At 44.4% G+C, this 20,083-nt stretch overlaps 1 protein-coding gene across 1 annotated transcript; it reads right to left on the bottom strand.

Annotated features, from left to right (window-relative positions):
- Positions 1 to 19,260: 19,260 nt before the first annotated feature.
- Positions 19,261 to 19,662, bottom strand: LOC306653468 (transcription elongation factor 1 homolog). The gene has a single exon (XM_079126493.1). It carries the CDS (start codon positions 19,561 to 19,563, stop codon positions 19,312 to 19,314), a length of 252 nt encoding a protein of 83 aa, XP_078982619.1. The 5' UTR covers positions 19,564 to 19,662; the 3' UTR covers positions 19,261 to 19,311.
- Positions 19,663 to 20,083: the final 421 nt, after the last annotated feature.

Genomic DNA, 20,083 nt, shown 5'->3' with positions numbered 1-20,083 from the left:
TGCTGGAGAGGACGTGGGGAAAAAGGCACACTCACACATGGCTGGTGGGACTGCAAATTGGTGCAGCCACTCTGAAAAGCAGTACGGAGATTCCTCAGAAAACTTGGAATGGACCCACCATTTGACCCAGTTTTCCCACTCCTCCGTTTATACCTAAAGAACTTAAAATCAGTATACTACAGTGATGTAGCCACATCAATATTTTTAGCAGCTCAATTCACAATAGCCAAGCTATGGAACTAGCCTAAAACAGATGAATGAATAAAGAAAATGTGGTGTATATATACACAGTGGAATATTACTCAGCCATCAAGAAGAATGAAATTGTGGTATTTGCTGGTAAATGGATGGAACTGGAGAATATCATCTAAGTGAAATAAGCCAGTCCCCCCAAACCAAAGGCCAAATGTTCTCTCTGATATGCAGATGGTAACTCACAATAAGGGTGTGTGTATGGGGAAATAGAGGTATTTTGGACTAGAGGGGGGGTGGTTAAGGGAGGCGAGGGGGCATGGGGATTGGAATGATAGAATGAATCAGCCATAACTTTCTTATGTTCGTATTTAAATACTAGACCAGTGTAACTCCACATCACGTTCAACCACAAGAATGGGAAGTTATACTCCATGTGTGTATGACATGTCAAAATACACTCTACTGTCATGTACATCTAAAAAGAACAAATAAAAAACCCTTGTGCACAGGAGCAAAAGACTAGAAACACACTATCAACTCTGGGGCGTGGCTACAGAAACTGAGGTGTGTTCCTCCAGCGGAGGCTGCGGAGGCTGCGGAGGCTGCGGAGCCTTGACAGACAGTGCAGCACGCCTCGATCCAGCAGAGGCAGTGAATGAGAAAACCAGAGGTGTGCCTGTCTTGGCTTGGGTTCCCTTGAAGGCAGAGCCTCCGACAAAGACTTGGGTAGCAGGGAGTTTCCTGGGCAGTGATTGCAGGGAAAAGGAGAGAGGGAACACGCAGGAGAGTGAGGCAGAAGATGCAATTGAAGGGTACATTTTGATGATGTTGCTAGAGGAGAGGGAAGACCGACGTTGGTACGGACCTTTGAAAACCACACAGAACGCCTGGCTCGCAGAATCATCTGCCTGTTGGTGAGAAGAAAGACTGGAGCGTCGACGATCCAGACCGGTCTCCCTCGGGCTGATCCCCTTCCAGAGCAAGAAAAATACCGGCTGGGCAGCATCCTGTGGCTCTGGAGGATGTGCTGGGGGTCAGGGTGGGACCCTGTCAGTGTGTCAAGGATGGTTCACCAGGGTGGCAGCTGAAATCGGAGGTGGTCTGAGGTGACGGAACACAGGGTACTAAAAATGCCTGCTATGATTTTGTGTGTAAACAAAGGATTAGCCTATGTAGCTACATCCAGATCCACGTCCACGTACAAACACCAACATATGGACGCACACACGGACAGTTTTGAAGGATGCATAAGATCACCGATCGCTGGTAGCAGTGGTTACGTTTGGGTTGGAGGTGGGGTCTTGGGAGGTTCTGACAAGAGGACTAGAGTTTCAATTCCTAACTTTCTATACTAAGTACTAGTTGTTGTTTTTTAGTCATATGAGTGTATTTCTTTAACAATGCTTTGATTTTGTTAAGGTATAATATACATATGAAAACACACCTCTTTGCAGTGTGCAGATCAATGGGTTTTCGTGAATGGCTATCCCAATAGGACCACCACCGAAATCAAGAGGGAGGCCATCTCCACCGAGATCTCTCTTGCCCTCTGGATCCCTTGCTCTCGCTCTAGGCAAGCAGTGATCTTTACATCACCTTAGATTACATTTGTCTTTCCTAATGTTTCTATAAATGGAATCAGATACCATGTACTTTTCTGGATCTGACTTATTTTTCTCAGCATAATGTTTTTAATAGTTAGCTGATGTGTTTCTTATATTAATAGATAATTCCTTTTCACTGTTGCATAATACTCCATCGTAAGGGTCTAGCACAATTTGCTTACCATTCACTTGTTGTTGGACTTGTGGATTGTGTGTGGTTTTATCATGAGTGAAAGTGATCATGGAAAGAGCCCTGCACATTTGTGTGCAAGTTTTTGTGCAGAACTATGTTTTCAGTTTTCTTTTGTAAATGCCTACAGGATTGCTGAGTTATACAGTAAATGAATATTTAACTTCATAAGAAATTGCCAGATTTTTCCAAAAGGCTGTACTGTTTTGTATTCCTCCCAGCAAAGTAAGAGATTGCAAGTTGTTCCACATCTTTGTCAATATTTGGTATTGTTTCTTTTTTGAAGTTTTAGCTATTCTTGTAGGTGGTAATGGCACCTTATAGTTTTAATTTGCATTTCTCCAATGACAATGATGTTGAACACATTTTATTTGCATATTTTCATTTGCATTTCATTTTTTGTGAATTTTCTGTGCAAATTTTTTGTCTATTTTAAGTTGAGTTAATCTTACTGAAGTAGAATTCTACCAGATATAAGTCTTTGTCAGATTTGTGTATTGTATATATATTTTTCCGTATGACTTTCCTTTTTCCTTTTTTTTTTAAACAAAACCCCCACTGTCTTCCAAACAATAGGACACTTTAGTTTTGAACTAGACCAATTTATTTTTCTTATAAAATATGTTCTTTCTGTATACTAAGAATTCTTTGCCCACACTAAGGTCAGAAAAAATTTTCTCCTCTGTTTTCTTCTTGAAGTGTTTAGTTGAACCTTTATATTTAACACTTTTAATTTTTGTTTCTAGTGTAAAGCAAGTTTCAAGGTTGAGTTTTTTTCTTTAGGGATATTCAATATTCCAACATTTGTTGGAAATCTTTTCCCATTGGGTTACCTTGGCATTTTTTTCAAAAATAAGTTCACAGTCCATGAGTAGGTTTATTTCTGGATTCCTCATTCTCTTCCACTGATCCACATCTATCCTGTGTGAACAGCACACCATTCTGATTACTGCAGCCTTATAGCAAATCTTCAGATTATGCAGTTCTTACCTTATTTTAGGATGCAATGTAGGAGGTAGTCTGAGTCCTCCAACTTTGTTATTCTCTCTCAAAAGTGTTTTGGCTATTTTAAATCTTGAGCATTTACATTTAAGTTTATTATCAGCTTGTAAATTTCTGTTAAGAAAAAACCCGAGGACATTGTAATGGAGATTACGTCGAATCCCCCTGGGTGGGGATGTATTTATAGATATTAATTGTATCCATGAATATTGTATATACCTTCATTTTTTTAAGGTCTTCCTTAACTATTCCAGTGAATGTTTTATTTTCACTGTTCGGGTTTAGCATACATTTTGTTAAATTTATCTGTATGTTTTTTGAGGCTCTTGTAAAGTGGTCTCTGTGGTGGTCAGAGTGGTCCCAGGGGTGCTGCTCTCCTGATACTCGCGCCTTTCCAGGGTCCCTCCTGGTCTCCAGCAGTGTGCCGGGGTTGGTCTGTGTGACCAGAGGAAAGTGCAAGAAGTGACGGATGCTCCTGGGGAATGGTGAAGAGAGGCCCCGTGGCTTCTGCCCTGTTTTCTCTTGGGTTGCCTGGAGGACATGGGATCAGCTCGGCTGGAGGGTCCCTTGGTAAAGAACGAAGACTTTTGCCAACAAGCAACTGAGGTTTCCACAATAAGATGCAGATAAGTCATCTTGGAGGTCTGACCCCAGCGCGTCCCCAGATGAGAGAAACCTTGGCCGATACCGAGCCAGACCACCTGGCCAAGCTGCTTCCAGACTCTTGACTCTCAGAAACTCTGTGAGATAATAAATATTTGTCGTTTTAAGCTGTTGGTTTCAGGTAATTTGTGATATAGCCATAGATAATAGATTTTTTAAAAAATTAATGGTGTTTTTGAAATTTTAATTTCCAATTCTCTATTTCTGACACACGAGAATTAGTCTTTTCTAATATTGATCTTGCATCCTGTGTCCTTGCTAAAGTTCTCAGGATTTTCTACATAGGCGATCGTGTGGTCTGCGGCAGACCACTTTAATTCTTTTCAAATCTGAACGTCTTTTGTATATTTTTCTACCTTGTCAAGGTGGATAGGAGTTTGACTTTCAGTATAATGTTGAAGAAACTGGTGAGATCAGGCATTCTTGCCTTGTTTGGATCCTAAGGGGAAAGCATTCTAAATTTCCCCATTGGTGTGATGTTTCTAGGTTTTCCAGAAATCTCACTCATCAGGTTGAGGAAATGGTTTCTCTTCTCCCCACCTTCTTAGCTTATGGGGAGTTTTAATTCTGAAATGGTTTTAAAATAATTTTCCTAAATCTTTGGAATAATCATATTTTTTATTGATTTTTAAATTTTTAAAAAATTATTTATTTTTAAATTTTTTACAGACCGCATTTTGATTCATTGTACACAAATAGGATACATCATCTCGTTTCTGTGGTTGTACACGATGTAGATTCATACCATTCGTGTAATCATACATGTACATTGATATTTAATGTTAAACCAACCTTGCATTCTGGGATTTACCCTACTTGGTCAAAATATATGAATTGTCTTGGAGAACATTGGATGAATACTTTCCTCTTTTTTTAAAAATATATTTTTAGTTGTGTATGGTCACAATACCTTTATTTTATTTATTTATTTTTATGGGGTGTTAGGGATCAAATCCAGTGCCTCACACATGCCAGGCAAGTGCTCCACCTCTGGCATCTCTGATTTCCCTCACCTCTTGACATCTCTTTCTCTTAAGATGCCAGCTCCCACGTAGAAGGATCTAGTTGGTCACGCCTGGGTCGGACTCTTAGGCTCCTGTAGGATGGGAGAGGGAATATCTGCCCTTCAGATTATGTAGTGAGATGCAGACCCCTTTCTTAAAATAGGGAGACTATTTAGGGAGTGAGCACCCTAAAGTGACAGGTAGTTACTGTGGAAGCTTGGCCCGGTGGGGTGTCAGCCACATCTCCAAGATCATTTCACAGCATTCCTTCAACTACATGCTCTGCTTTTCCAAAGAAGAGTATGCGGAGGCGCACGTGCCCCTCCATCTTCCTGTTTCCAGAGCTGTACTGCTCCACAGGGATGTCTGAGGTACTGTCCTCGTGTGTCCCTGGTCTAGCCGGCTGCCTGGCAGACCCAGCCCCTGGTCTGACCCTGGCCTCTTACCGCAGAGTGATAGGAGTTTGACTGGTGTTAACTGAAAGCTGCGTCCCTCTCTTTGGGACTCCTGGGGATGAGATATTGTCATTTGTTTTCACCTAGGACATTAAGCAGAGGGGAAGCTTCTCTGGGCCTGGTGCTATGGTTTGAATATGGATCTTCGCCACCAACTCTCGGGTTGAGTCTGGTTCTCGGGGCGGCCGTGGGGAGGTGGTGCCCGGCTGTGAGGTGTAGCCCCCATGAGGGGCGACCCCTATCCCACTCCAGTGAGTCCTCGCTCTGGGCAAATGGATCAGGGGCCAGGAGAGTGAGCTATTATAAAGTGAGTGTTGGGGTTTGGGAAGTGACTTGTCCTTGTCAAAGGCTCACGTGTGGGACAATGCAAGAACGTGCAGAGGGGAGATGACGAGTCATGGAAGATGCAACCCAGTTAATGGATTAATCCACTGGAATGGAGAACTGGGTGGTAACTGTAGACACATGGGGTGTGGCTGGAGGAAGCAGGTCACTGGGGGTGTGACTTTGGGGTTTATATTTTGTCCATAGCGAGCAGAGCTTCCTGGTTGTCATGAACTGAGCAGTTTTATTCCTCTGTCCCCTTCTGCCGTGATGTTCTGCTTCCTTGGGCTCAGAGCTATGGAGTTGGCCAACCATGAACTGTACCTCTGAAACTATGAGCCCAGATGATCTTTCCTCCTCTGAGTTGTTCTCGTTGGGTGTGTCGGTCACAGCAATGTAAAGCCGACTGAAACAGCGGGTTCCACTTCTTCGGCCCTTGTTTCTCTTGTGCCCGTGTCCACTTGCCCTTTTGATGTGACTTGAAGAAGTAGGAGGCATTTACCAGAGGCAGCGACCCAGTCTTAGGCTTCCAAGCCTCTGGAACTGTCATCCTTATTTAAAAACTAAATGACCTCGTCTCAGGTATTCTGTTGTAGCAACAGAAAGCAGATCAAGAGAGGCCAGGGTGAGTATCTACCTGCTATGAGTAGGAAGGCCAGAGACTTGGGATTCTGAAGAGGAAACTTGGAGTGCATGAGATGATGGGAAAGGCCCTTGGTGGCTCCACTGAGCCCCAGACAGTTGCCACATTCTCTGAGCAGGGCTTGAACCTCTGGTCTTCCTCTCACCTCAGCCTGTGAGGATCTTGGCGTGTGTGAAATAACCCGTGAGCAGAGTGGAGCGATGCAGTCTCTTCTCTGCTCTTTCTTCATCCATCTTCTCCTCCCTCTCTCCTCGCCCCTTCTAATCTGGACTGGGACAATCAGATGACAAAAGAGTTCTAGTTAAAACCAATGCACTCAGGTATTTATAGTAAGGAAATGTGGCTGAATGAGCCGACTGCTAAAAATAGAAGGTCTGACAGAATCCATTCAGGAAGACTGTGTCCCAGTGCATTTAGGAGCGAAATAAATCAATTCAGATCTAATATTTAGAAAACTTACCCCAGATTTGGCTGACTGACCTCTCATGAGAAATGCTATGATTTTTTTTTCCAACTTGCCAGCGACATGGGGGTGGCCTTTGCACGGAAGAGCCTTCACTCTTGGCCTGGACATCAGGAAATCTAAAGGATGTCCTCATTTTCCTCCAGGAAAGTTGGTCTGAATCCTCTAAGCTTTGCAATGCATGCATTTCAGTAAAAGTTGCCGAGCCCCTCGGGAGATTTGCGGCTCAGATTTATGTCTGGAGAATACTCACCCCCCATCAATTGTCGGGTTGATGCTCACTGAATTTTCCTGTGAGTGTGCCTTCCTTGGGTGTGTCAGTGAATGCACAGCACTTCTGAGCGTTGGTGGGTTCACGCACCGTGCTGGGCCCTTCTCACGCTATTTTATTTAGTCCTAACCATAACCCTCACATGGGCTCCTAATTTTGCTGTTGTAGGAACTGAAGCTCAACGAGGGTCTTTCCAAAGCCTTGTTACTTGCAAATAGCAGGGTAAGATTTGGACTCCCCTGGCATCAGAGAGAGACATTAAATCATGCAGTATTTCTGGAGACCCCTGGGCATTTTATTCTGGGCTGGGTGCTAATAGGCCCTCCATAAATGTTTGTTTATAATGAAGGCTGTTCCTTGACCAGTTCTCTTTCATTGTTCCTTCCTCCTTTGATTTCAGTGGAGCAACTCTACTGTTCAATTTTATGTCTATGTTTTATCATCCACTGCATCAGTTAGTAATGGGTTCAGTCGTAAGGAAAAAACGCACAATGTGCGGTTTGAAAAATGGCTGTAAAACAAACAAATCATCCACAGAGAAAGATGGGCGAAGAACCCGTATGGACATTTTCCCGTAGAAGACATGTGAGTGGTCACAGGCAAAGGGACCCAACATCACCAATCATCGGGTGAACCCACACCAAGACCACAACGCGAGATCACATCACCCTGGTTATGAGGGTTGTCATCAAAAGGACAAGGGACAACTGGTGGCAAGGGTATGGAGAATAGCAAACTCTTACACATGGAACCAATATAAACTGGTACAGCCATTAGGGAAAAGAGTACTGCCTTTCCTCAAAACCAAAAATCTACCACATGATCCAGCAATCCCACTTCTTGGCTTATATCCAAAGGAAATGAAAAAATAGTATCTCAAAGAAATGTCCATACATGTTTGTTACAGCATTATTTATAATAACCAAAACAGGGCCACAACCTAAGTGTTCATTGATGGACAGATGAACAAAGACGTTGCAGTACTTTTGTGTATGTGTACCGTAGAATATTACTCACCCCTAAAAAAGAATGAAATCCTGGACCTGGAGGACCTTATGCTAATTGAAATAATCTCACTTATATGTAGAATCTAATAGAGTTGAATTCATAAAAGTGAGTAGGACGTAGTTCTTGGGGTCAGGGGGTGGGGGACATAGGGAGATGTTGGTCAAAGAGAACAAATTTTAATTTGCAAGATGAACAGGCCCCAGGGATCTAATGTGCAGCTGGATGGTAAAGGATGTATTAATTGATAGTGGTCATCATCACAGTGTGTACCTCCATCAAATCATTTTCATTGTCTTCTTTGAATATATTCATCTTCATTTGGCAATTAGATGCTTTAAAAAATGACTGGGAGTTCTTTGACTCTCTTCCCTTTGAGAGGTGAAGTCTCTGTCCCCACCCCTTGAATCTGGTGATGACCGATGGACTGAATGTTGCAGAAACGACACTGTGTGACTTCTGGGTGTGTCTAGATCATAAAAGACCTTGTAATTTCTATTAGGTTATCTTGGAATGCTTGCCTACAGAGCCGACATCATGCTGGGAAAAGCCTAAGCCACATAGAAGGGCCACACGTGCAGGTCCTCTGGTCAACAGTCCATCCTAGTCCAGTCTTTGGCCTGCCCAGTCCAAGCAGCATGCTTCTGAGTCAAATTCTGGAGTAGCTTGCTGCCCAATGGAAGTAACTGGACCACCCAATTAGCAGAGACTGACGGCAGTGGAAGCATGTGTATGTGTGTTTAATGTAGTCAGAGACTTGGGGGCAGGCTCTTAGTGACATAGTTCCATGCTTACAGATGCTGCCGGGCACCTAGGTTCTCTCCGTGCACTCCTATTGCCCCCAGGAGCCCAGGGTCTGCCACAGATCCTGGCTGCCTTCTTGAGTGTGTGACCTTTTGCCCTCATGTTGGCTGCCACATGGTTTGCATATGATTGCTGTTGCTCCAGGCATTGCATCAGGATGCAAGTCAGGAGAAGAAAGGATAGGCCGAGCCAGTTCCACCTGTGTGGTTTCATAAGGCAAGTGAAAGCTTTACCAGAACCCTGAGATCTTCACTTAGGTCTCAGCAGCCAGCATTTTGTCACAAGTGCATCCCTAGTGGGAAGGAAGGCAGAGTGAATGGGTTTACCTGGCATGTCACTGCTTGAACACAGTCTGGATTACTTAGCAAGGACACAGAAGAGCACGAGCAGACCAGTGTCTGACACGCACCTGGGCGTTGTTCCCTGGTGGTTCACCAGGCAGGCAGTCTCTGACAGAGACAAGCCATTTCGTCTCTGTGGTGCTCCTTAGCATCAAGTACAGCCCTGAGAATGTCACTTCTGCTTTTTGCATTCATTTGTTGAAGAAAGGAGAAGAAAAAAGGAGATTTTTCTGGAGCAGAGGTCTTCCCAAGTTCTTCCTTGCATCTTTGGATATGCACGTCCTTCCGTATTCTGGAAATCTATGTATCCCCTTGTACTGCTTTAGCTTGAAATCCACGGTTTTCCATTACCATTTTACAGAGCTGCAAGAAGTCTAATTTTTTTTTTTGGCATATTATAAATACTGACATTTAAAAATAAACGTATTACATTGCTGTTTTTAAAGTTCCCCATGAAAACTGAATATCCTAGCGGCTTGATATTACTACCGTCGTTTTAAAAATGCACATAGAAGTTTTCTTTAGTCGTCAGACATTTGCTATCATTGCCTTCTTCTCCTTGAGCCTGTCTTTTCATTCCACTCTGCATACAGAATTCTTGTCCTAATGTAATATATTTTTATGCTTGAAAGTTTTTTTTTATTGATTTCTCTATCATACATCTCTGCAACAAAGGCATGCATATAAATTGAAATAACATTTAAAAATATTTCGTGCGACTAAAAGCCTCTGAGTATCGAAAAATTTCCTCTGGATTGAATTATTGTTAAAATTATTACTACCGTGCAATTGAGAAAAGCAACATAACTATATCACACATTTTGCTAAGTAATCATTAAACACCAAAATGAAATCATGTTGGAAATGCGGGCATTTGCCGTGAGATGGATAGGATTTTTAAAAATTATTTCCCGTATCTGTTGGCAAATGTTACTTACCAGTTGAATGATGCAAAATTTGGCATCAATTACAATCTTATTTTTTTGTTTATTAGGACACAAGTGCTAAAAATGTGGCCGAGATAAGTAGATGGAAATATTAGGAGTGTTGGTACATTTGAATTATTTGACTTCCAAGTCATACATTAAAAATCGTGGGGTGATCTATCATCAGATTGGTTTTTAAGGATCTATGTGTTGATAGCTCATTTAGGTCCTCCTTCAATCAGGTGGAAAGCCAGAACTAGAGATCACTTGGCTTGAAAAGGGACTCGATACCCCGTCACCTGAGATGTTCCCTTGGAAGTGGATTTGTTACCTGGGCATCAGAGACGGGCACAGGCTGAGTATTTGCGTAGCCCCTGGGGAGTGTGGGAGCTGGTGGTTTATACTCTGAGATGCACAAGCTGAGATGTGGGCTGATCGAGAGCTGAGCCTTCCTTTTGATAAGTGGGGGAAGGGCTACTGTGGAGGAGGTGGGGCAGGGAGGACTTTTGATGCCCCCACTGCGCGCAGATGAATTTTAGAAGAGTCTGTAGGAAAAGTAAGAGATCCGGAAATGATCTGTGCAAATCTGTCACATCCCGGACTCAATTCCACCCGCACTCCAAGGGTGTGAGCACCGTGGTGACCTCTGCTCCCCAGGAGGTTGACCCGCGGAGGTGGTGGTGCTCTGGAAGAGGATGGGGTTCTCTGTTCCCCTCTGTAACCTGGGCTCTCCCTGGACGTGCTGCCCGGCACTCAGGGCCTTACGTCGGGGACTAGGTCGCAGGATCCTCAGAATGACACTGAAGGGGAGGAGTCATCGTCCCTATTTTATGGAGCAGGATGCAGGAGTTTGGGGACGTGGCAGCCTTGAGGAAGCAAGGCAGTGCTGGGGTTCAGGTGGTAGCTGTGGGGTCATTGGGCCCTAGCCTGTCACCACTGTGTTAAACTGGGACCCGACCTTGGGGCGCGGCAGCCCAGCTGTGCACCCCAGCTGAGCACCCCACGGTGTTGCCTGGACTGCGGCTGCAGCTGCTTTTATTTTTGTCTCCTTCTTGGCCAGTGGTACTCAAACTCTGGCATGCCTCAGAATCAGCTGGTGGCTTTGTCAAGACGCAGATGGCCGGCTGCTTCAGTGATGTGGGGCGAGGCCGGGAACCCACATTCTGACAAGCCCTCAGGTCTCGGAACACATCTGAGAGTCACTTCTCCATGGTGCCGGATGGTGATGCTTTCCCCTTCGAATGTCTTTTAGGGCTAAGAGTTTAACCTGCTTAGACTGAGTAGGTGTAAATATATATGTTACATGTTTATCTCTTTTCTTTTTTTTCTGCAGTGCTGGTGATTGAACCTAGGGCTTCACACATGCTAGGCAAGTGCTCCAGTGTTCTACTGAGCCAGAACCCCAGCCCAACACATATATTTCAACACCGGAAACTAAGAAGAAAAAAAAAAGGCGTGCTGCAGGAATATTTGCTGGAGATTTTTTGCATGATTGTGTGCAGGGACATGCCCATATGAGGCTGATCGTGCTGACCTGCTTTTATTTGTCTACACTTGGCGTGCGAGGGCCTCTGCGTCTTTGCCAAGCACTTCCCTCTGTCCGGATGGAATGTGTCACCCCCATTCTTTGCCCAGCAGTTCAGTCTTTGCAGACTCCTTTCCAGACAGTATCTTCTCTCTGACATTTGCTAGCTCAGTCCCTCTCCTCCGAGTTCCTTCACCCTGCCTACCTTCTGTGGGCACCATCTGCGTATGTTCTCTGTCCCACTGGATGATAACGTTGACACTGGTAAGTGCTCATAAGTAGTAACAAGTGACAACTAGTGTAAGGAGCACGCAGGGTAGGCCCTTGCTGGACACCTTACTTATATTATTTCATTAAATCCTTATGACAAACTTAGGGGGTAGATTCTGTTGTCATCCCTGTTTCACAGTTAAGGAAACTGAGGCACAGACACAGAGCAGAGCGCACATCAATATTCAAGGTGTTTCCTCATTGTCTTTTGGGCCCAAGACTGATCCTTAAGTTTACAGATCCCAAATAAATACTGGTCCATCTGCCCATGAAGCTCCTTGATATTTAAAAAATTTGTTCTAATTAGTTATACATGACAGTAGAATGCATTCTGACACACCATACAGAAAGGGGGTATGACTTCTCATTCTTCTGGTTGGACATGCTCTAGAGTTACACAGGTCGTGCAATCGTATATGCACATAAGGTAATAATGTCCCATTCATTCTACTATTTTTCCTACCCCCATACCCTCTCCCCTTCCTTCACTCCCCTCTGTCTATGTCTATTCCCTCCCTGCCATTGTGACTTAGCATCAGCATACCGGAGAGAACATTCAGCCTTTGGTTCTTTGGGATTGGCTTATTTCACTTGGCATGATAGTCTTCGGTACCATCCATTTATTGGCAAATGCCGTAATTCCATTCTTTAAGACTGAGTAATATTCCATTGTGTATATATAACGCAGTTTTTTTATCCATTTATCTGTTGAAAGGCACCTAGAATGGTTCCATAATTTATCTATGGTGAATTGAGCTGCTATAAACATCGATGTGGCTGTGTCACTGTAGTGTGCTGATTTTAAGTCCTTTGGATATAAACTGAGGAGTGGGATAATGGGAAAATTGGTGATTCTATTCCAAGTTTTCTGAGGAATCTCCATACTGCTTTCCAGAGTGGTTGCACCAATTCACAGTCCCACCAGTTACGTATGAGTGTGCTTTTTCCCCACATCCTCGCCAACATTTATTGTTACTTGTATCCTTGATAATTGCCATTCTGACTGGAATCTCAGTGTAGTTTTAATTTGCATTTCTTTAATTGCTAGAGATGTTGAACATTTTTTCATATATTTGTTGATCAATTGTATTTCTTCTGTCGTTTTAGTCAGCTATTTAGCTACTGTGTCTAAATGATCTGACCAGCACAATTACAGAGGAAGAAAGGCTTATTTGAGGACTCATGGTTTCAGAGGTCAGAAGGTCGGCTCCATTCCTCAGGATTCAAGGTGAGGCAAAACATCATGGCGGAAGAGCGTGGCAGAGCGAAGCGACTTACATCATCAGGAAGCAGAGAGAGAGAGACTCCACTCTCCAGATACAAATATATACCCCATAGCCATGCCCCAATTCCCACCTCCTCCAGTCACACCCTCCCACTTCAATTAATCCCATCAGAGATTAATTCACTGATTGGGTGAAGACTCTCACAACCCAATCATTTCTCCTCTGCACCTTCCTGCATGTCTCACATGTGAGCTTTTGGGGGACACCTCACATCTAAACCATAACATTCTGCCGCTGGCTCCCAAAAGCTCACACTCATCTGACAATGAAAAATATATTTAGTCCATTTTCAAGCATCCCTATAGTCTCAATAGTTCCAAGATTGCTCAAAGTTCAAGTCCACAGTCTTCTCTGAGGCTCAGGCAATCTCGAGTTGTGAGCTCCTACAAAATTAAAAGCCATTTACAAATATCCAACATATAAAGGTACTGAGTAAACATTTCCATTTATAAAAATAGAAGCATAGAAAAAAGGGATGGGACTAAAGCAAGACCAAAATCCAGCGGGGCAAACAAGTCCTGTAGGTCCATGTGGGCACCCGGGGCGCATGGCATCATGATGTTCTCTCCAAAGGGCTTGTGTAGCTCTGCCCCTGTGGCCTTTTTGGTTGTAGCCCAACTGCCTTTTCTGTTGGCTTGTCTCTGCTCAATTCCTGCCCTTTCCTAGGCTGATGTCCCATGTCACTGGCATTTCTTAATCTTAGTGGTCTCCATTGCAGCTTCTGCTTCTTCCTCACATCTCCACACTTTGCCCTCTCAGGGGCTGCCCACAGGGACTCGGACCCTGCTACACTTTGCCTGGCCTCCCAGGTCTTCCTTTGAAATCTTGGTGGAAGCCTCCATGATCCCCTAACTCCAGCATCCTGCATTCCTGCAGAACCAGCACCACGTGGTTGATGCCAAGGTCTGCCGCCATCTGGAGCAGTAGACAAGCCTCCAGGGGCCCTGGCTGCAGAGGCCTCTGAGGGTCTGGGTGGCTGAGCATGTTGATAAAGCTTTCTAGGCCCTCTTGTGCAAGAAGGGTGTCCCACTGGTCTCTTCTCAGAGAATTTTCACCTTTACTCCCTTGAGCTTGAGATGGGTGTGGTCTTGCCAGCTCTTGAGATGCCCTCACACCATCTTTTTCTTTGTCTCTAGGCAGTCTTTAGTAATCCTTTAGTGGTGGTAATGTCTTTAATAGCTGCAACTTCCTTATCCCTGCCTTCCAGGCCCACCTTTTAAAAATCTATTGCTCTGCTTTCTGATCTTGATTATCACAATAAGTTTGGCTAAAAGCTGCCAGCAATATCCATGTCGCTTCCTGAATGCTATGCTGCCTAGACATTTCTTCCGCCAGATTAAGAAGTCCATTGCTTCTAAAATCAGCCTCATAGAAAGTCTCTGGACATGGGCATAATGCAGCTAACTTTTCAGCCAGAACATAACATGAATGGCCTCTACTCCAACTTGCAATAGAATCCTCCTTTTCTGAATCCTCTTGAGCCCTGTCTTCACTGACCATGGTCCTATTGTCATTCTGATCTAAACTCCCACCAGAATCAGCCATTAATCTCTGCTTACAACAATATAAAGCATTTCCAGCTTGTACTGCTAAGAATCTCAAAATTTCTCCCACCAATTCCAAGAAACTCCAGCCACATCCTACCACTTCAATTAATCCCATCAGGAATTAATTTGCTAATTGTGTTAAGGCTCTTATAACCCAATCATTTCTCCTCTGAACCTTCCTGCATAGTCTCACATGTGAGCTTTTGGGGGGTCACCTCACACACAAACCATAACATCTGTGAAGTATCTGTTTAGTTCCTTTGCCCATTTATTGATTGTGTTATTTGTGTTTTTATGGCATTCAGTTTTTCGAGTTCTTTATATATTCTGGAGATGAATGCTCTATTTAATGTGCATGTGGTAAAGATTTTCTCCCATTCTGTAGGTTCTCTCTTCATGTTATTGATTGTTTCCTTTGCTGTAAAGAAGCTTTTTAGTTTGAATCCATCCCATTTATTGATTCTTGATTTTACTTTTAAGAGTCTTGTTAAGGAAGTCAGTTCCTAAGCCAACATGGTGGAGATTTGGGCCTACTTTTTCTTCTGTTAGATGCAGGATCTCTCTCTGTTCTAGTGCCTAAGTCCTTGATCTACTTTGAATTGATTATTGTGCAGGGTGAGAGATAGGGGTTTAGTTTCATTTTGCTTCGTATGGATTTCCAGTTTTCCCAGCACCATTTGCTGAAGAGGCTATCTTTTCTCCTTTGTATATTTTTGGCCCCTTTGTCTAGTGTGAGATAACTGTATTGATGTGGGTTCGTCTCTGTGTCTTCTATTCTGTACCATTTGTCTATGTGTCTGGTTGATGCCAGTACCATGCTGTTTTGTTACTGTGGTTCTGTAGTATAATTTAAGGTCTGGTATTGTGTTATCTCCTTCTTCACTTTTCTAAGCTCCTTGATATTGAGACACATACTTCATATCAAGAGAATGTCAATTTATTGATCTTTGTTGTGAGAAAAGCCCAGGGGACAGGATGCTGTGGGCAGTCTCTCTTCTATGGTTAGAAGGCCAAAGTATAAGCCCATATTTGCCTAGCACAAGCTCATGCCAGTGGAGTTGGTAACATGGATCTAACCTGTCAGGGTCTTGTGTGAAGATGAGACCATTTGCCTAGCTAACATAGTGATTCTTAAGTCATTACTCCTGATGCATTCTAATATTTTCTATTATGTACTATTTATTTAAGAAACAAATGCTGATAACCCACTAGATGATATTACAACTGCTGAAGGAGTCAGGCCTGGAAGTTTGATTAACAACTATCTCAAGAGGCCCTCTCCCTTCTGGGAACCCATTCCATCTACAGATGTGGTAGTGTTGCAGGCAGGCCGGGCTTGTCTTTGCTCTGACTTTGAAAGGAAATCTTTCAAGCTTGTATTCTGCACTCCAACTCAGGCCACTAGAGACTGTCTATCCAGTTTTGGAATTGGCTGTATCTTATGTCCACAGCTGGCCTTGAGGTCTCCATGTCTTTCCGTGGCTCAGTGAATGTGACTGTACTATGAAGTTCCAATTTTCCCAGGATGGATGGGTTAAGACCCATGTTCTGAAAGCAACCGTATTGAAGGTCTTTCTCCATCTTTGGCAAGGTTTGGATGTAGCAAAGGAAATGTCACCTTCTCCTCAGGGCCTTCTGAATCTTCACCTTTACACTTTGGCTCAGGATGACTGGCACTTGGCATGGCCTACTCTTGGTCTTTGCCTGTCCTTTGGCTACCCTATGTCGTTGACCACCACTTCTCTGGCTGCAGGTTGTGGCTCTGAGCCCCAGTTCTATGCTGGGTAATCTTTGGTTACATTTAGCCCAGATTCCTAAGCTTTCAATGACTGGCAAGGTGAGTAGAAAGATGTGTTCTGGGGCTGGAGGGCTGTCATGGCAGGGAGGGCTGCAGTGCCTGAGGGAGAGGCCACGGGGGGCCTGTCCTGATGTGGGTTTGGAACTGTGTAGACTCCAGAGTGGTCCTTTAAAAACAGGTTGGCCTGAGTTCAGTTTGCCACACAGGATTGGAGGCCACCGATGTGCCACCCAGGGTGGTGCTGCCCATTGTCCAGTCATTCCTGCTTTTCTCTGGTACATGTTAAGGACAGAATCCTTCAGAGACTTTCTGTAGCCACCAGCTTGGTTCTTCCCAAGGCTTGTATACAAATGCCAGATGTGATACTAGTTCAAGTGAAAAGAGAAGAAAGAAATGACACAAAAGTCCAGGGGAAGCCATCTTTGTCCAGGTAGCTCCATGTGACCACAAGAGTCCTAATAACCTCTGGTACTGTTTGTAGAGCCTCTCTGGGTTTTGACCCCAGGGATCTGGCCACATGTCTCTGCTCCTCTCTTCATCTTTGCCCTTGAACATCTTCAAGTCTGTTCCATTGTTTCTTCCATATACTCAGCCCACCTTCTTGAACCATGGCCGTCTAGAATTTCTATTTTTTTTTCAGGCTTATGAAGGCAGATACCTCCAGCTGTCTTCCTATATGGTTTTTGTCCTTTCTCCATCGCTTTTCAGAAACGTTAGAGCGCCAGCATGTTTCCCCCAAAGCTCAGTGCCGCAGACTCAATGGTCTCCCCGCTTTCACATCTTTCTATCTCCCGAGTATCTGCTAGCCTATTTCTTGGACAGCTCTTTTTGAGACGTCTTCATTTCTTCCTAGTTGGTGTTACATTCCTTGCCTGCTCCCTCTCTTTCTTCTCCTGTACTTCCCCTATCATGGGGTTTTTGGATTTCGTGAAACAAGTTACACACACACACACAAAGGAAAAGAAAAGTAGGGGAACTTCTATAGGGTTGCTTTCTTTATATGTTTCTCAATTACCATTTAATTTTTTTTCATCATTTCATAAAAAAAATTGCCTAATGGAGCCCCAGAAGGGTGTCAGTTGCCCTTGGGGAGATGTGTTCTCACAGAAGTGCTTCTGTTCTTCTGGTATGATCTAGCATTATCTTCTTTGAATCCAGTTCAGTGCAATTTCTTGGAACTACTGTGTGCTTGGCTCTGTGGTGAACATAAAAGAAGGATTAGACTCTTGCCCTTACTCTTTGGGACCCCACAGAGGACATGTCACATGCAACTGGGTAGGAGGACTGTACCTTTTGGGTCTACTTCTTGTGAGACTGTGAGCCTCTTAAGGGTAAGGTCCTGCCTTTCTTGTGTCTGTGTCCCACTGTGTCAGTGGTGACTGTTGTACATTCACACAGGCTCTATTAGTGTCTGATTGTTCAAAATGAGTTACAGGACAGTCCAAGGTGAGAGTCATAGAGATGTGTTATTGAAGTCAATCATGTACCCATACTGTATAATACTGTACCAAGAGTGTAGAATAGAATAGGAGGGGATAGGTCAGAGCTGACCTAAATGGTTAGAAGATTCTCCGGAAGTGTCTTTCCTGATGCAATGCATTAATAATATGCAGGAGGGGTTATGTCTGTTTTGTAGGCTAAATTTTTCCCATTTGAAGTGTATGGTAGCATGGGATGGTAACTGTAGCACTCATCTCATCATCAATATAATGAAATACCAGAGGTAATTAATTTATAAGAGAAAGGTTTATTGAGGTCATAGTTTTGGAGGTTCCGGTCCATGATCAAGTGACCCCATTCCTTGGGCCTCTGGTGAGGCAGCACATCCTGGCAGGGGTATGTGGTAGAGAAAACTGCTTACCTCATATGAGCCAGAGAGCAGAAAAAGAAAGAGACTGAGGTCCCACCATCCCCTCTAAGGGCCCAACACTGGTGATCTAAGAACTTCCCACTAGACCCCGACTCTTAAAGGTTTCTCCATCTTCCAATAGTGCAGCCCTGAGAAACAAACCTTTAACATATCAACCCCCAGGGGACATTCGACATCCAAATTATTGTCATGACAGACACCAAAGTCCCATGCAGGGCCATGGTTTGAAAGTTGGAGAGATTCAGTCCCCAGGTCACGTTTGGCAATGTCTGGAGACATTTTGGTCGTCACGCCTGGGGCAAGAGTGCCGCTGACATGCAATACTGCTGTATGGCACAGGCCGTGGCGACTGCTAAACATCTACCAGGCACAGGGCAGTCCCCGACCTGTCCCCAAAGAGTTGGCTGGCCCCAGATGTCAGCAATGCCGTAGTTTAGAAAATCTGATTTAGGGAGATTTATGAGAAAAAGGAAATAAATATGGTGTCATCAACAGCGATCATGAGAAAAGCCTGAAAGCCAAGGCTGCAAAGTGACAGAAGTCTCTCTCCTTCTCTCCAAGGAACTCTCCGACCATCCTCCTGTTGCACTTCTGTTTCTCAACTTAGATTTCCAGGGGTCTCTCTCCTCCTTTATGACCTCCTCTCTGGCTTAATTCTGCCCTTGAGTTACCCCAGGAGTCCTGGGAAGTTCCGTGGGCAAAGAATAGAATTTAGAGTGCAGCCGGAAGTCTTTTTTTTTTTTTTTTTTCTTTTTCTGCATTGGCTGCTTTATCGAAGGGCTAATTGATTGACAGCTATCCCCACACCATCCCTTGCCTCCTCTACAAAAGCAACTTGACATGAAACATTGCTTCCTGGTTAGCACAAGGGAGCTGGCCTCCTACCAAGGCCCAGCCAAGGGACCTGGGGAATGCGGATTTGACACCCCAGTACAGGTACTTGGTGGAAGGGAAGGAGGGTGGGAAGTCCTGTTCATACAGGTGAGGTGCTGGTGAGGTGATGTGGAGTCCAGGGAGGTCCCACTTCAGGCTCTGGAGGCTTCCTTGCCCAGGATATGAGGAAACCACCCCAGCAGGTGGGCCTGTGGCAGGCAGGACTACCGAGGGGGTGGGTCCTCTGTGTTGCTACTGATTGGCTGCCTCACAGGCGTGGATCCAATCGCAGTACATGTCTACTGGTTCTGACAAATATGTGATGGGTGTCTGGAATTCCTCTAGGCACACGGTACAAGAGATGACTCTGGTATTGTGGTCACAGTCCATTTTCACGTCACAGGATTTCTCATGGTTGCAGAAGGGACAGGTGACTAGGGTCTCCAGGGTGCCTGTCATCTTCTTTTTGTGGGGTGGTTTCCGTTTTGACTTCCTGCGTCCCATTGCTGCAGGTGGGCAAACCTCAGGAACGGATTCTTCCTTGCACAAAGAACCAGAGGTCTCGGTGCGTCCTGCGCTCGCCTTCCCTCGCTGCAAAGGCCTGCTTCGCTCGGGATACGTCCAGACGGAAGTCTTGACCAGGATGTATCTTGCCTTTATATCACCCAGGCTCAGAGGGCCTGGTTAAACCTCATGGGCTCTGTGCTTTTCAGAGGGATATTTTTGACTCTGTCAAAGTTCTAACCTGCCAAGTCCAAGTTAGGCACTTCTTGCAGGTAGCTGCATTTGTTTACCTTGGGGGTGGCAGCAGGGTATAAGGGCAAGTTTTCCGAAATAGACTCCCCATCTCATTATTGCCCCATATGTTAATAAGTATTCTGAAAAAAATAAAAGAGTTTATAAAAACATTTTAGTGGTCCATTATGTCTAGGACACTACTGGGTTAAAGAGATATTTTGCTGTAAGACTTCTTAGAGCTTTTATTATTCATACAGGCATTTCGAATTTCCTAGAGGAAGAAGTT

The sequence above is a fragment of the Sciurus vulgaris genome (genome assembly GCF_902686455.1).
Source record: "Sciurus vulgaris genome assembly, chromosome: 2".
Taxonomy (NCBI): domain Eukaryota; kingdom Metazoa; phylum Chordata; class Mammalia; order Rodentia; family Sciuridae; genus Sciurus; species Sciurus vulgaris.
This window is presented reverse-complemented; position numbering and strand designations above follow the sequence as displayed.

Coding starts and splice junctions, on each gene's coding strand:
- LOC306653468 (XM_079126493.1), bottom strand. CDS start 19,563: ATGGGACGCAGGAAGTCAAAACGGAAACCACCCCACAAAAAGAAGATG.